This window comes from Colobus angolensis, unplaced genomic scaffold (genome assembly GCF_000951035.1).
Source record: "Colobus angolensis palliatus isolate OR3802 unplaced genomic scaffold, Cang.pa_1.0 Scaffold107, whole genome shotgun sequence".
Taxonomy (NCBI): Eukaryota; Metazoa; Chordata; class Mammalia; order Primates; family Cercopithecidae; genus Colobus; species Colobus angolensis.
In genome coordinates this window covers 2,726,841-2,744,209 of record NW_012111697.1, presented here as the reverse complement: position 1 = coordinate 2,744,209, position 17,369 = coordinate 2,726,841, and the positions used below count along the sequence as shown (strand labels likewise).

The following is a 17,369-nucleotide window of genomic DNA, read 5'->3' as shown; positions in this document are numbered from 1 at the left end:
CTCTAATCATATCTGACTGGCCCAAGGCTAACAAGGAAACTGTTTGACTTTCTAGGCATCAGTGACCTTCAGTGACAGGCTGTAACCTCCATTTAGGAAGAGTGAGAGCAGTGGCACCCAGCCCACAGGACTCTGTATTGGGAGATGATGATAAATAACTGTAGGCCTCTGGTCTCTGGGTAAAGCCTCCCCTTTCCTTCATGTGCAAGCCTGATGCCTCCTTCACTCGGCCCATTTTCCAAATCTGTAGGGCACCCTCCTTCCTTCCCATAGACCTGCTAAGTTCCCATCTCATCTCCTACCTGGTCTCTTTGTTTCTCCTCAGATTATTTAGGGCAAGAAACATTCTCTCCCTCAAAATGGCTCAGATACTTAAGAATGTGTTGGAAGGAAACCGGGGAGTTTTGTAAGAGCTCTCCCCTAAAAATGTTAAACAGCAAACACATAAGAGTGATAAGTGATTAGATGTGACATTTGAGACCAGAATGATGAAGCAACCATGAGAAGACAATGATGATGAAATCAATAGCTAATACTTACTGAATGCTATTGAGAGGCCAGGCACTGTTGTAAACACTTTGCACCAATTAATACATTTAATCTTCATAATAATGCTATGAGATAGCTTTACCATTTTACAGATGGAGAAACTGAGGCATGACACAGTGAAATAGTTTGTCCAAGGTCACACAAAGCCAGTATACATGCAACTTGGATTTAAACCCAGGTAACATGACTCCAAAGCTTAATGCTCTTCACACACACACCTTGGGGTTCTTAAAGGATATGGAGTGTTCTTATCTATTAGGCCCACAGTGGATGCTCAAGAAATGGTTAATAGGTATAACTGAGGAAACAATGTCAGTGACATCATAACATCATTATGACATCAGCCAAACCTTCTATCATAGCAAAGTAAGTCTCTTATTGCTCTCTTAAAACCATCTTCATTTAAAAAGATGGCCTTCTTTTTCCTAGTTCTGTATTGTGAAGGCACTTTAAATCCAGAAATGTAAAACATTATCACGTGTATGCTAATGCTTTTTAAATGACAAAGCACAGGTATTTCGATGAATCCTCTCATAACAAAGTGACATGGTAGCAGTAAACTACGTGTAGTGGAAACAAAATCTGGGCATTATAGGACTACTTCATCTTTGTGGTACCAGTTGCTTGGGAGAGCAGAGAAAGGACACAGAATGGGAGAAAAGAAAGCTACTCTCATTATCCCGTAAGTATATATGTGGTAGCCAGTCTATCCATACTTACAACTGTTTGATACCACGTCATGCTTCCTTAATTCTATTTACTTTGGAGACAGGGTGTTGTTCTTCTGTTCAGGCTGGAAAGCAGTGGTGTGATGACAGCTTACTGTGACCTTAAAACTCCTGTACTCAAGCAGTCCCTCCCCACTTAGCCTCCTGAATAGCTAGGACTGCAGGTGTGTGCCTACACCTGGGTAATTTTTTATTTTTTTAACAGACTAATGAGTTTTGCTATGTTGCCCAGGCTGGTCTCAAACCCCTGGCCTCAAGCAATACTCCTGCCTCTGCCTCCCAAAGTGCTGGGAGTACAGACATGAGCCACTACACCCGGCCCTTCCTTAATTAAAAATCTTCCAAATATCCTTCAATGTTCCACAGAATTTCAATATAAATTTCATGATTAAAAATAAATCAGATAAAATCCCTGCAAAATAGTAAAAATTTACCACCCCATTCCAAACCTACTTTCTCTTGCAAATTGCTATTGGAATATGCCTCTGTGCTTTGGCTTTCAGTTAAGGTAGCACATATATCAGAGGAGATACATTTTGTTGCAAATCAGAAACCTTATCACTCATTGCACACCATAATTATCATATATAACATGTTCCTTTTTAAAACAACATACCTTACTACTCTCACCTGAGATAAACAACAAAATCTGAAGCATAATCCATATCACAGCCCTTCACTTGCATCAGTGTCCATATACTCCAAATCAAATTGATCTGTATTACCTTTTTAATCACAAGATAGGATTCTAATCACAGGGCCAGTGAGACTGTTCCATTTCTTATCTAGAACTTAGAATATCTGAAGCCATCCTCCCTCCTTACAAACCATAATTGTCAAGGTTCAGTGCAGAGAACAAAAACTCTCAACTATTTCAAGGCATATATTGCTGTAAATTAGTGCTTTCAAAATTGGTAGGTAGACTGTAAAAGTAATGAGAACACTTCTGGACTGGTGACTTCAAGGTAAACTCCCATAACTATGACCCAGGGATAGAGAAATAATGGTTGCTGAAACCAATGATGCTGCCAGCAGTACTACCTCAAAGTCACAACAGAATCTGAAACTAGACATGGGAACATGGAGTCCAGCTGCAGAAAGTATGACAGAACTCGACTGTCCACTTTACCTAAAATAACACCCAGTACACCACATACACACACGCAAAGGCACAAGCAAGGATGCACACAGCTACATGAGTAGTACTCATTACATAATTAGTGTTCATCATTTAGGATTCATTTCAAAAATCACATCCAGCTAAGCCTGTTCTGATTTCTTATAGTATGTTCACTTGTAAACAATTATTTCAAATTTACTTGTAATCCATCAGATAACATCCCTGTGAGAAAAAGATCACATTGTTTTGTTCATTATTACAATGGTTATCAAAATGTGCTTTCTGGATGGTGTGTCACCTAAGAACACATGAAAAATGCAAATTCAAATCAACTCATACAGAAACTCTAAGATTCAGACTTAGCAATCTGGGCTTTAACAAACCCGCCTAGTGATTTTGACATACCACTAAGCTCAGAACTACTGGATTCCTGTATCCCATCCCTGTGTAATACATATGAGTGATGCTCAGTAAATTTTCTTGAAATGTATTTAATTAAGCCTACTGGAAATTGAATAATCCTCATCAAAATACTGCTATTCTCAGTACAAAGAGCAGGTGATTTTTCTCTTGGTTTGCTAGTGTCCAACTAAAGGCTATGCTAAGGCTAATCTTAGTGAAATTTTTTTTACAAGAAATAGTCACAGTAAAAGAGTTTGTGATATACAAAATGATTTTATTAGATACCAAAACTTTTATTAACATCACTTTATTTCTTTTGCAGCTTTAATTTTCAACATTATAACACTTACTGGCTCCTCTGGGTGACTAAATATCTTCACATGTCCACTAGCTAAAAAGAATTTCTAAGTATAACTCAACTGAAACTGCAAGCTACTGCTCTAAGAAATGCATATTTTATTATATTTATTTGCTCTCCTGTAGAATCCAGTTTACAAATAGCATGACTGCAAAGATTTACACATAATTCCTAAATCCTTCAGGTTGTTCTACCATTAATCTTCTGATGTGTAGCAAGATAAACACTCTTAGTGAATACTTTGCTACATCTCTTAAATGAGATTTCTCTCCATTTTGAGTTCTCTGCTGCAGAATAAGGGATACACTTGGAACTGAAGACTTCCCTCAATTTCTAAATTTTCTACATTCATACAGCTTCTCTCCTATAGGTGTTTGTAAAAGATTCCTATTGCCTGTAGCCTTTCCCACATTTGCTACATGTACAGGGTTTTTTCCTAGTGTGAGTACACTTATGTCAATTAAGGGATTAATACTGACAAAGATTTTCCCACATGTATGGTCTTCATATGATTTCCCTACAGTATAACGTCTGACAAACAGGCCTACATCTTTGCTAAAAAGTCTTCCTATAGTCACCACATTCATAAGACTTTCCCCAGTACAAATTTTTCTAATGTTAAATAAGGGAGAATCTACGAATGAAAATTACCATGATAAACACTGCTTCATATAGTTTCTCTTCTGTAAGGTTTCTCACACGTATAGTGATTCACATGGTCTAAAGGCTTTTCCACACTTACCACATTATTGAGTTTCTCTCCATTATGTACTCTTTGATGGGCAGTAAGATTTGAGCCTTTGCTAAAAGCTTTCCCACACTCATTACATTTATATGGCTTTTCTCCAGTATGAATTCTCTGATGTACAGTAAGGTTTGAACTACAGCTGAAGGTTTTCCCACATTTAATACATTCATAAGGTTTCTCTCCAGTATGAATTCTGTGATGTTGAAGCAGGGATGACCTATGACTGAAGGCTTTCCCACATATACTGCATTCATAGGGTTTCAATCTAATGTGATTTCTCAAATGCATATTCAGTGATTCAAGCTGGTTGAAGGATTTCCTGCATTTCTGACATTCAAAGGGTTTTTCTTCAGTATGAATACTCTGATGCTGAACAAGAAATGAGAGGCTACTAAAGACTTTGAGACACTTGTTGCATTCATATTGTTTCTCCATAGTGTGAATTCTTTGATGTCGAGTAAGGTGTGAGCTACAGCAGAAAGCTTTCCCACATTCTCTACATTCATAAGGCTTCTCTCCAGTATGGATTTTCTGATGGTGAATGAGAGATGACCTATGAATGAAGGCCTTTCCACATATACGACACTCATAGAGTTTTTCTTGAGTATGAATTCTTAGATGTTCAATAAGATGGGACACACGACTAAAAGACTTTCCACAGTTCATACATTCATATGGTTTCTCTCCAGTGTGAGTGGTCTGATGGTTAGTAAGTGACGACACATGGCTAAAGGCCTTCCCACATTCAACACATTTGTAAGGTTTCTCTCCACTATGGCTTATCAGATGTCGTGTAAGTGATGAGCCATGGCTAAAAGCCTTCCCACATTCACGACATTCATAGGGCTTCTCTCCTGTATGAATTCTCCAATGGCGATTGAGGATTGACTGTTTGCCAAAGGCTTTCCCACATTCACTGCATGTATAGATTTTCTCTCTACTACAAGTTTGGTGAAGGGTAAGAGATTTGCTCTGGTTGAAGGCTGCCCCACTTTTATTAGAATTCAATAGTTTCCTTCCACCACTGATTTTCTCATTTTTTATAACTGACTTTTTTGGTAAGTTCTTCTTTAATATATCGTATTTGTGTGAATTCCCTTCAGCAGAAATTTTTTGTGTTTCAAAAAGAGTAGACTTTGAATGAAAGGTGTAAACACTGTCTGGAGTGGGGCTTTCTCTAAAGGTGAGAGTTGCTGGTCTGAAATGCTCTACCTGACTTCCATGCTTCTTTTCCAACTTCTCTATATATTCCAAATTCTCCTTAGAATTTGAAAATTCATAACTTTGTTTTACAACTTTTTCTATTATTACTGTTTGGGGTGAATCTTCATCATAAATATCCTTCTTTGTTGATAATTCCTTGCTTTCCCATCTTGATTCCCAATCTGAAATACATCAAGAAAGTAAAGCACTGCTTTTTTTTTTTTTTTTTCAACTTCTTGAAAAGTAACTTCTACAGTGGAATTAGGAGAACTGGATTAGAAATGAAGCCCCCACAAAACACATAGCTCTGACAACTCAAATATTTCAATGATTTCTGAACAATGCTCAAATGGAGCAGAGAATACAAAGTTCACAGAAGTAGGAACAGAGTGTGACAACGGAAATGGGAAAAATATGCGTAATGGATGAAATAGTATGGAAAAAAAGGAAATTATCAAAATAAAATGTGGAAGGCATTCTGGATTCCAAGCCATCATTTTGTGCCTATATTCATGTGTGAAAGACTGCATTTTGTCTCATAGCCTTTTTCTCCAACATTCAATTAATCTCAATTTGCTGCCAGATTAACACGCTTAAATACAGAATTGATATTTCTACTTTAAACAGTTTCAGTAAGAACAAAATAATCTAAATGCTCTTTATATCTGACAAAGATTTAGGCTTTCTGAGGTTATGAAGAAACTGTGAATTATGTCATTTACTGGACATTAGAAAATATTATTCCTAGAAACATCTTTATATATGTTCCTTTTTTCCTCTAATATGTTCATATTTCATCTATAAGGCTCAGCTTTAGAAAAGTGATTTCCCATCTAACTGACAGCTTTTCTTAGCCTAAAACTATCAGTATGTTTTTCTTTAAGTAGATTTAAGAAAGAATAATTTGCCTTACTTTGTCATGAACAGAGTAACAATTGAATTATTATGATGGCAAAAACCTCTAACCCTGATTAGATGACATGAGTGATACAGATAATAATTTGGGATAGAGGAACAATTGTTTTGAAAATCTAAGCTAAATATCCCTCATTTTTTCATTTCTATCTGAGATCTTTGAAGACAGTATCCCTAAAATGCTTCCACATTCTCCATAAACATCTTTAACAAAATCTTCCTTAGTCTCGTTCACCATGACTCACCTGGAATCATACCTTTTGACAGTTTTTTCTCCACCATCCAGGGCTCTTTTCCATCCTCCAGTAACATGATCACATATGGCTTAGTTACGGAAAGACCTGCTTACAGGAAGAATATAGAATTGTTTAAGCTGTGGTCCTCTATTATGAGAGGCATCACATGAGGGACCACAAGAAGGGATGAAGGGTGTTCAATGAAATGGAAAGATAAGCTTCAGGCAGGGCACAACAGAGCCGCACATTTCTTTGGGAACATGCTACAGAAATTCAGCCATTTAGTTAGGAGGATCTCCAGCAATTCAGAGTGGCAAAAGAGCCCCTATTGGAGTGGAAGGGGTGATATCCTTACCTACAGAGACCAGGTTCTCATAATTCTGGACCATCACATCCTTGTATAAGTCCCTCTGAGCAGAATCGAGCCATCCCCACTCTTCATGAGAGAAGTCTATAGCCACATCACTAAATGTCACCTGAAATAACAAATATATTTAGGCTCATGCATAGCCCAGGCCTCTTATGTCACTGAAGAAAGGGTAAAATTAGCCTGGTTGTGGGAGAAATGGAGTAAGATTCAGGAATTGTGGCAATGATTGGGAATGTGATCTCAGTTAAGTAATAATAGGACAGCATGTAGTTGGAATTACTATACAATAAGGGGGACAGGTATGTGATTAGAATTATTATACAATAAGGGTGAGAAACAAATATAAGAGCTTTGCTTCAGTAGAGTTAATTTTGCTAAAAGTTACAGAAATACACGAATTTTAAAAAATCAGTATTTGACATTTGACAGCACAGGGTCAAGTATTTAGTTATATCTTTTACAGCTTAAGTGCTAGGTAAGTAATTTAAAAAATGAGGCTAAAGTGATTGTCTCTCAAATGGGATACTCAGGATGATCCACTAAGGCTCACAAAAAATGGGCAGCCAGGTGTGGTGGCTCATGCCTGTAATCCCAACTACTTAGGAGGCTAAGGCAGGAGAATGGCTTGAACCCAAGAGTCTGCAGAGGTTGCGCCACTGCACTCCAGCCTGGGTAACAGAGCAAGACTCTGTCTCAAAAATTTTTTTAAAAAAACCTTTATATTAAAGACTCACAGACATACACTGTTATGGTTTGATTGTGACCCCCAAAAAGCATGTATTGAACTTAATCGCCATTGTAACAGTTTTGAGAGGTAAGACCTTAGGAGATGATTATGCCTTGAGGGCTTTGCCCTCATGAATGGACTAATGTCATCATCATTAGAACTGGCTTATTTAATAAATGCATTTGGGCCCCTTTTTGGTTCTCTCTCTTCTCCTCGCCTTTCCACCATAAAAGGACACAGCAAGAAGGCCCTTGCCGGATGCCTGCCCCTTGATCTTGCACTTCCCAGGCTACAAAACCATGAGAGGTCAATTTCTATTGTTCATAAATTGCTCAGTCTGTGGTATTGTTACAGCAGCACCAATGGACTAAAACATACACATAACTGATTCATAAACAAAAAAGAAAAATATATTTATGGTATATACTTAAACTTTGTACTGACAGACATTTAATAATTAAAATATGAGACCCTTAGTGAAAAGACTGAAGGATGGTTTCATGTCATAGATCAGGTGTCTCTAACCCCCTGGGCCACAGACTGGTACAGGTCTGTGGCCTGTTAAGAATCGGGCCATATAGCAGGAGATGACTGGGAGGCAAACGACTATTATCACTTGAGCGCCACCTCCTGTCAGATCAGCTATGGCATTAGACTCTCATAGGAGCACAATCGCTACTGTGAATTGCGCGTGCAAGGGATCAATTCACACCCCTTATGTGAACTGAACTAATGCCTGATGATCTGAGGTGGAACAGTTTCATCCCCAAAACACCACCTCCCACTTCTGTGGGAAAACTGTCTTCCACAAAACTGATCCCTGGTGCCAAAAAGGTTGGGGACCACTGTCTTAGATAGTCCTTAAATAGGACCTGAAAGGAAAGGGAAAAAAATAAAAGGGTACATTTCAAAGAAAATACTCTAAGGAAATGCTCACAGATGTGCTTAGAAATTCCTTTCAATAGTACTCATTTCACAATATTACTTAAAATAGTAAAACTTTGGAAGCTTAAATATTCAATAATAGTTTATTGGCTAGTCAAATTAAATTATGTACAAAAAATACATCCATTTAATACAGCATTATTACTGTCTTTGATTTGTGAAACAAATTGCTTGCCTGTGGTAATTTTTTAGGTCTGACAGTTAATTCAGCATTGTATTACATTATTTGGATATTTTGCATGCATATTCACCAGTGATACTGGTCTTTGGTTTTAAAGGCAGAATTTACTTTTGCCAGGTGTTGGGAAAATAATTAAAATTCAAATCTCCTGCCAATGGCAGAAAATCCTCTTCACAAATGTAGAAAAAAAAAACACAGTTTTATTACTTAATAAGCATTAAATCAACTGTGATGCACTTCACAGGCAATCCACTAACGAGATTAAAAGGACAAGAAGAAATCTCATCTTTTTTATAGCCAAGCAGATACAATCCAATACATACATTTTCCAAATAATCAAGTAAGACCTGACAGTTCAATTTGCTACACATAATTTATCCTAAATTCACCTGTTAATTGTAGTTGCCACTGTGTTAGTTAATTCCCTTTATCCCAAATCAAAAGAACATTTATCATTGCTTTATGATGAACAGGTTATTACAAGTTAGAGCCAGGGATGCTTCTTTCTTCCCCTTCAGTTGCCTGGGCAGCCTGGGGTGTTCACTCATCTCTGTCCCCAAAAGAACATAGGGTATCTGTCCTAGCACTTATTTTAACTTCTTATGCTTTCTTACTTTTCTACCAGTGCTGCAATCCTCAATACAGTAGCCACTAGGCAATTTGGCTACATACATTTAAATTAATTAAAATCTAAAAATAAAATAAATAAAATTTAAAATTCAATTCCTCAGTTGCTTAAGCCACAGTTCAAGGACTCAATAGTCATACAGGGCTGGTGGCTACCGTACTGACCAGTACACATGCAGAACACTTCCACCACTGCAGAAAGTCCTCTTAGACAATACTGCATTAGAACATGAAGTCCTGTGTGTCGGTGTACACCGAAATTCATCTACAACTTTTCCTAACAGGTACTTCGTAAGTGTTTAGAAGATGAACCAATTAATGATTTTGGCATGAGTTCACTTTAGCTGTTACTTTTTTCTTGCTCTGTCGCCAGGCTGGAGTGCAGTGACATAAACATAGCTTATGCAGCCTCATACCACAGGGTTCAAGAAATTTTCTCAACTCATCGGCCTCTCGAATAGCTGGAAAAAGAGGCATGTACCACCACACCAGTTTTTCAATTCTAATTATCTAATTTCTCCAAGAAAACAGACTTCACCCAACATGTACATCTGCTACTCATGTTCTCTCCTGTGCAAGCTTCACGTTCCATGCCATGATTCTGCCCCATCAGTTCTTCATTACTCATCTTACTCACTCCACAATTACTTACTAAGCATCTATTTGGTGCCAGGTACCACTCTGGGTACTGAAGCTATAACAGACAACAAAAAAGAAAAAACATTTCTCCCACCAGGAAGAGGCAAACAATGAGCACGTGCGTATACTGAATATACAGTACATCAGCTAGTGAGTGACACGTGCCGTGGAAAACAACAAAGCAGTGATGGAGAAGTGGAAGTGCTAGGCGAGGAAAGATGACCGCAATTGCAAATAGGCATTCAGGGACGCTTTTCTGAGAAAGTAACCACGGAGCAAACACACGAAGAAGATAAGAATGCAAGCTTGTGCCTATGTCGGGGAAGAGTATTTCACGTGGATGGCACAGCAACTGGTGACAGTGGCTGGAGCTCACAGGAATGAGGAAGCAGAGAAGGAAGGTGGGATCAGAGAGGTAATGGCCTAATTGTACAAATAGGTCATTGCAGAAGTAACTCAGAGCCACTGAAAACTTTTAGGTTGAGGAATGATAGGAATTTATATAACAGTAAGATCACAATAACAGCTGTACTAAGAACAGACCGATGAGAGTTAAGGGCAGATGGAGGGAATCCAGCTAGGATTCCGCAACAATCCAGGTGGCTTTATCGCTAGCACTACCGGGGTAGTAGTGGTAGTGATGGGTTAACTAACCGTCAGATTCTGTATACAGTGTATAACTTAGCTCCAACTAGAGGATCTGAATAAGAGTTGTAAGTCAAAGGGAGAATCAAGGATGACGGCAAACATCTCTTCACTTGAGACTACATGGTATAGTTTTGACAACCATAAAGCAAATAACCTTACATTCCAAAGTTGCATTGTGAATTGTAGTTTTAAAACGTTGGCAAGACTAGAAAGTCTTATAGCAGAAAACTGTAGAAAAGAGGAACACTGGGTGAGGAGGACAATACCTTGTGGGCTCCATCCTTCCTATATATATGGATGGAACCATAGATTCAATCCCTTAAATAGACTTGATTAGGTGGGAACAGGCAGGAAAAGCAAAGCAAACACACAGTCCTGATAAAGTGTTTCAGGAAGATTTGGTGACACACTGACTTACCTGAGACATTACTCTGCAATTTCCCAACAGCCAACAGAGTCCTCTTTCCAGGCTCTTATCTTAGAGATGGGCAGTGTCCTGAGGGCAAGGAAAAGCAGTCATGAAAAATCAGGTTTATCTTGCGGCACCTGTGACACACCATAATGGAAAGGCACAGTGGTAATCACTCTTTAGGGCGCCAATCTCTCTCTGGGAACTAACAGGTTGTTCCTCCGCAAGGGCTAGCCATTTATCCGGTGCCACCTGCGGGGAAAATCAATTATTCTGTACATAAAAGTCTCATAAAACAACGGTAACAACCATCAGCTCGTTCGATCTTCATTACTATGCACGGTCTGCATTCACATTATTTCAGATTTCTTTTTAAACAATGACAAAACTGAAATTCCAAGATACTGAACCCATTTGTTCAAGGTTACACAACTGCAAAGCGCCGGCTTCATGACGACATAACCCAAAGACAACTGTGGCTGGCGTCTGCTCACGCGCCCACTTCGCTCTCACAACAGCGCCAAGATGTCGGCGCCGTCATCACCCCGCGTTTACACAGGAGGACAAGGAGCCCAGGAAAAGCCAAGGTACCGGCCAGGGTCACACCGCGGGGCAGACCCAGGGCCTGAGCCCCGCCGCCGCCCCCGGGACTCACACTGGCCGGAGTCCTCGGCGGGGCTTCACCGTCCCCGCAGGCGCCCCGAGCCCGCACCTCTGCGGACCTGACGCCTCGGGTCGCTGGTGAGCGGGCAACGGCCGCCGACCTCCGGGAACGACACTGCCCAGAATCGTCCCTCAACCTAGGAGTCGCCGTCAGGCCTGAGGCTACCGCAGGACGCACACCGTGCGCAGCCCACGGCCGATCGACATTTCCCAGAATCATCCGCGAACCGCCGGCACCGGAAGACCACACTTCCCAGGAGTCTTTGCGGCCGCGCGGACCTGGCGCACCGCGGGCAAACCGGTCTAGGTTTCCTAAGAAACTAAACCGCCTGGGGCTGTTATCCCAGAGCCAGCCAGTTGGACCATGCGCGAAGTGTCCTGGGGCACACAGTCATCCTGTGGTGAGAGATACTCCTCGGAACCAAGGGCTACCCTCTACTTTTAAGGACAATAGCGCCGGGACCAAGAAACTACACTTCCCAGAAAACCGTGCGGCCATGGCAAACTCTTCTGGGTCAGCGTGCGCTCACACCAATATTTCTTTCCGGGGGCATGGAGAGAGCTTACTGGTACCGCGCGAGCTTTCGCCTTTGCTAGCAAAAGATCTCCTCTCTTGCCAAACCCTGCTGCTACGCTGTCCAGCTTCTATGGTTTTGAGGTTTTTTTGAAATGCACTTGCCGGAGACTACAGCTCACAGAACGCCCTGGGCTGGACTGTGCCAGCTGTAGTTCGCCAAGGACATTTCCTGGAAATGCATGCGGCCACGTATCTGTGACACAAATGGGCGTTCTCTTGTGCGTTACGCTCTCTGAAAGGACTTGGAAATACAGAACTTGAGTGAGCGCTGGGAGGACAGAGACCCTCATCCTGGGAGGAGTCACTCCTCCCACAGCCATCAGAGCCTGAACCCCCCCTCACCAGAGGCGCTTCTTAGACCCTGACCTTGCCCGGCCCACCCAAAGGGGCAATGGACCTCTTTGTATGCAAGCCAGAGCAGTCTACTGTTGGTGTATATTTGAATTTTTTACTTTCTTTTTAATATTTAAATTAAATTTTAATTGAATGCCTCTGCCTCTGAGAGAGACAGGGAGAGATAGGGGAGGCCTGGAATGGGGGTCCTGCGGGACAGGGATAGGGGACCCTTCCTCACTTTGCACAATCTGGGAACCCTCCCCAAGGGGAACATAAAGCTGCACTGGCCTAGTGGGCTTCGTCCTGGGGACAAAGGCTGGGAGACTGCAGCTGAAAGGTGTGGACTCCAGGAGGGCCGCAGAGGGCGGGGTCAGGGAGCAGAGGTCCACCCTCCGTCCATCTTCCTGACTTCGCTGGCCCCCAGAGCACTCTGTGACCCTCCCACGCCCACAGCTACAGGTGGAGCCGGCTTGCGGTGGCGGGGGGGGAGGGGGGCTCTTTAGAAGGAGTGGGGGTCCTCCTAGAGTAAAGAGGGCCAGGAGGCTTCCTGGGGACCTGAGGCCCCTCTGGGCCTCCCAGGACTGGGCCTGTGGCTCTGATGTGCTTTGCCCTGGGAGTGACGTGCTCAGTGGTGGAGTTTGTGTAGCTGTCACTCATTCACCTGCCTGTGCCCAGCCACTCCAATCGGCGCCCACCTAATACACATGTGGGTCCTCAACTGCCATCAGGGGAAGTTCCTGCCTGTGTCACATCCGTCCCACCCACCACACTGCAGGTTACAGGACTGCCCCACAAGTGCCACCATGCCCGCCTGAGGTTACCTGGCACACAGGTATCCTCACCTGCATGACATGACCAGGTCGTGCACTTTGTATGCTAGGGCCAGGGCAAGCTTGCACCTTCAGCCTTAGGGACACTGGGGGTGGTGATAGCTGGAGGCCGGGGAGGTCACCAGGCTGGAGACATCATCTACCTCCAGGAGAGGGTTGATATCAGACAGCTCCCATGCACCACTCTGAGCCTTCTCAGCCTCACCTGGGACTCTGGCTGGCACTGGGACCAGCAGTTCCGTGAAGGTTTAGACCATCTCTAGGCTTAGGAAGGGCCTCCCTTGCCATCACCGTGGTCTGGGCTGCACGCCTTGTGAGCAAGGGCTCTGGGCAGCAGATGCAGCCAGCCAGAGTGTGGGGGTGAGGGGCCTAGGCACAGGAGGGTTGCGAGGCCTTCCCTACACCCACCATTTCAGAGGGAGGACAGTAATTGTATGGGTTTGTCCTGTGAGGTATGGCAGAGAGCAGGGCCCAGGGCACGCCCAGGGCCAGACAGGAATCCTGTGCTGCAGCCTCGGGGCCACGAGGGTACATGATGGGGCCAGTGTGGGGGCATCCCCTGTGCCAAACACCTGGGCAGTAGGTGCCCTGGGGTCAGTGGGTGGGTCAGAGCGTTTGCAGGATTTCTGGTTTCTGTTGGAGTTGTGTGTCCTGGAGGATAGAGGGAAGAGAGAAAGGGTGGAGAGAGGGGGGAGATGGCCCTTGCTGCTTCCTGGCCTTTAAGTGGGGATGATGGGTAGTAGATGAGTGGCAGAGGGGTCAGCGGGAGCTTCAAGGCTGAGCGAGGGAAGTGGAGGCAGCAGGGATGCAGGCCTTGCCTGAGGTTGACTTGGGGCTGGGGCTTCTTAGAGGCCAGGGCCCTAGAGCTCCCAGACAGGGCGTCTGCAGGAACACAGCACAACTCAACACAATACAACCTGGCACAGCAGAGCAGCGGGCTGTGCACTGGGCTGCAGCAGAACAGGGAGGGAAGTCTGTAGGGTCCCAGGAGTCATGGAGCAAATTGACCTGAGCCGTGTCCCTCAGCCAAGGCACAGGCACCTGGCCTTGAGCCACCTACTTCCTTGTGACAGCCCCATGCCCTGGTGTCCCTGGGGTTGAGACAGGGCTGGGACTGCTGTCCAAGGTGAGGTCTGACTAATCCCTAACCTCTAATCCCGAGCTGTTTTGGGAACTTGAGCTTCTTCTAGGGGACCCAGTGGTGCTGATAGGATTTCTGGGCACCTCATCCAGGCCCCCTGCCTGCCTGGCCACATTGGCTCGCACTCAAATCTGACCTTGGGGCTTGCATGGCCTCTGCTTACTAAGCCCTGTGGTTCTCTGCCAGGCACCGTTGGCCCTGCGGCCAGGCTGGCACCTGGAGAATGGCCTGTCCCCAAAGCCTGCACTCCTCCCAGCTCACCCGCTTTGCTTTTCTCCCGTACTGGGAGGTGGGAGCCAGGTTGACACTGGGGGAGGAGCTCCCTCAACTCTGGCTTCACTTTAGAGTTCTGGGCAGGGCTTTGGGAGATGAGATTTCCTGGATACGGGCTGTAGCTCGAGAGTCTGCTGAGTGGAGAGTGGTCCAATGTGGAGGGGTGGGGAGGGTGGGGAGGACAGCCTGCTGTGGAGGAGCTGGGGCAGGCAGGTTACAAGGGTGCAGCTCACACTCCCTTCTTCTCCCCATCCTCTTCCCCCCTGTCCTCTCCTGTCTCTTCCTCCTTGCCCTATTCTTTCCTTCTTCTCTGGATACCCTTCATCCAGAATCAAAGGGATAATTTTTGATATTTCACCATTAAATAGGAAGTTTAATTTAGGAGTTTTAGGTAGATGCTCTTTGTTAGATTAAGGATATATTATTGTTTCTATTTTCTTTTTCTTCTTCTTTTTTTTTTTTTTTTTAGACAGAGTCGCTGTCTCCTAGGCTGGAGTGCAGTGGCACAATCTCAGCTCACTGCAACCTTTGTCTCCTAGGTTCAAGTGATTCTCCTGTCTCAGCCAGTGGAGTAGCTGGGACTACCGTCGCGCACCACCACGCCCAGCTAATTTTTGTATTTTCGGTAGAGACGGGATTTCGCCATGTTGGCCAGGCTGATCTCCAACTCCTAACCTCCAGTGATCCACCCGCCTTGGCCTCCAAAAGTGCTGTGATTACAGGCGTGAGCCACCGCACCCAGCCTGAGAACATTTTTTAAACAAGGTGATGAATATTATAAGACATCTTATTTACATTTAATGAAATGTGCATATGTTTTTTTTCTTAGTTCTGTTAATGTTTTAAAGTATATCAAATGATTTTTTAATATGAAACCTGGCTTGTATTTCTGGTATAGATCTGCCTTAATCAGCATGTAGTATTATTTTATATATAATCTCATTTTGCCAATATCTTGTGTGGAAAATTTTGTCTGTGTCCCTGAGTGGTTGAATTTTGCTGTCAAGATTATAGCAGCCTCATTAAATTAACTGAGGAATATAGTGGTGATTTCCATTTATTCTACAAGATCTAGGCTACCCTTTCCCCAACCTGCTCCGTACACCAGAACATGGCCTTTTCTGGATTGCAACATTGGGCTATGTTGCCCTTTGTTTTTTGGGGTGTTGACACATTGGAGATATGGCAGGACATGGGAAGGACGAAGAGAGTGAGATGAAGTGATTTGCTCCCAGCTGATTTCCCTTTGGGCTGCAGATTGGCAGTGGCTGCGTCCCTCTACTGATGGCCAAAGGTCCCATGAGTTTGACCTCTCCTGCAGTTGCAGGTCTCACTGCATCATAGGAACAGCTCCTTTTCTTTGTCTCCCTTTGGGTATTTTGCTTTTTCTATCCTTGTTTTTTTGTTTGTTTGTTTGTTTTGTTCTGTTTTGTTTGAGACAGAGTCTTGCTCTGTCACCCAGGCTGGAGTGCAGTGGCGTGATCTCAATTCACTGCAACCTCTGCCTCCCGGGTTCAAGCAATTCTCCTGTCTCAGCCTCCCGAGTAGCTGGGACTACAGGCGCCCACCATCATGCCTGGCTAATTCTTGTATTTTTAGTAGAGACAGCGTTTCACCATATCTGACTAATATGGCCTCGAACTCCTGACCTCAGGTGATCTGCCCGCCTCGGCCTCCCAAAGTGCTGGGATTATAGGCGTGAGCCACCACTCCTGGCCAGGTGTTTTCTTACTGACTTCCCTTAACTTTGCTCACACCAGAGCCAAGAGTCATTCATTAAACTCTCCTCAGGTGTCCAGTGTGAGTTTGCCATTTCTTTCCTGCAGGAACACTGACCGATACAGACAAGATACCCTCATTATTTATTCTTTGGAAGAATTTGTGTAAGATTGGTTTCCTCCTTAAGTATTTGCTAGAATGTCCCAGAAAAAGTCATTTGCCTGGGATTTTCTTTGCAAAAGCTTTTAAAATTTTAATTTGGTTTCATAGACAATTAGAGGACTGCATGGCCACCAGCAACAGTTGCAGATTCTTATGGGCAATAAAACAGACACAATAGGCGTTCACTTGACTCTAAATTAACGTAGATTTATGAAAGGACAAATAAAAAGCATATTCAGCATTTTCAGTGTTATTGGTGGGGTGAGAGATGTCCAGTAGCAGTCTAACATTTCGCACCACCATTCAGTAGCATCGCTATTTGGGAATTGAAGTTAATGTGCATGAGGTTCACCTTGAAATGTTCATGTATCATTGTCTGATCCAGAACATCTTACAACATTGGAGGACACCTCCATGTCCATGTTAGTTCAGGAAAGCCTTGCTTTCCTAACAGTCTTTTACATGATCCTAATCATGTCGTCATTCAGTGTCCATACACCACTCACTGCCCTCCCAGTTCAGGTGCAGTTCCCCAAGCAAAGCTTTCACAATAAACAATGCCTGAAATGCGGCATTTCTCATTGATCTAAGTCCATTCTGACTGAAGAAACAGTGCTGGAGGAAAATAAAAGCAACACCGTCTTCCTAGGATTGAATATAGGAGGCAGCCTAGGCCTCCTATTCACGGTTCACCCTTAAGGATTATTCAGGGTTTCTCTATCTTCTCATGTCAGTATTTGAATGTTTTTTGGAATTTAAAAATCTCACCTAGTTTTAAAAATAAACACAGGCCGGTCGCGGTGGCTCAAGCCTGTAATCCCAGCACTTTGGGAGGCCAAGACAGGCAGATCACGAGGTCAGGA

The 17,369-nt window shown here is 43.4% G+C and overlaps 1 protein-coding gene across 8 annotated transcripts in view; it reads right to left on the bottom strand.

Annotated features, from left to right (window-relative positions):
- Positions 1-3,056: 3,056 nt before the first annotated feature.
- ZNF181 (zinc finger protein 181) overlaps positions 3,057-17,369 on the bottom strand; it is a 55,933-nt gene continuing 41,620 nt past the window's right edge. Inside the window, exons 1-5 of one of the 8 annotated variants that reach the window (XM_011947573.1) lie at positions 11,606-11,671; positions 11,528-11,534; positions 6,615-6,735; positions 6,269-6,364; positions 3,057-5,290 (exon numbers count right to left, since the gene is read on the bottom strand). In XM_011947573.1, the coding sequence (XP_011802963.1) occupies positions 3,825-5,290; positions 6,269-6,364; positions 6,615-6,648 (1,596 nt within the window). In that variant the 5' untranslated portion in view covers positions 6,649-6,735; positions 11,528-11,534; positions 11,606-11,671 and the 3' untranslated portion in view covers positions 3,057-3,824. Of the gene's footprint in view, positions 5,291-6,268; positions 6,368-6,614; positions 6,736-9,647; positions 9,738-10,814; positions 11,672-17,369 lie in introns of those variants that run through there. The other 7 variants (XM_011947538.1, XM_011947521.1, XM_011947520.1 and 4 more) reach the window with 7 other exon arrangements.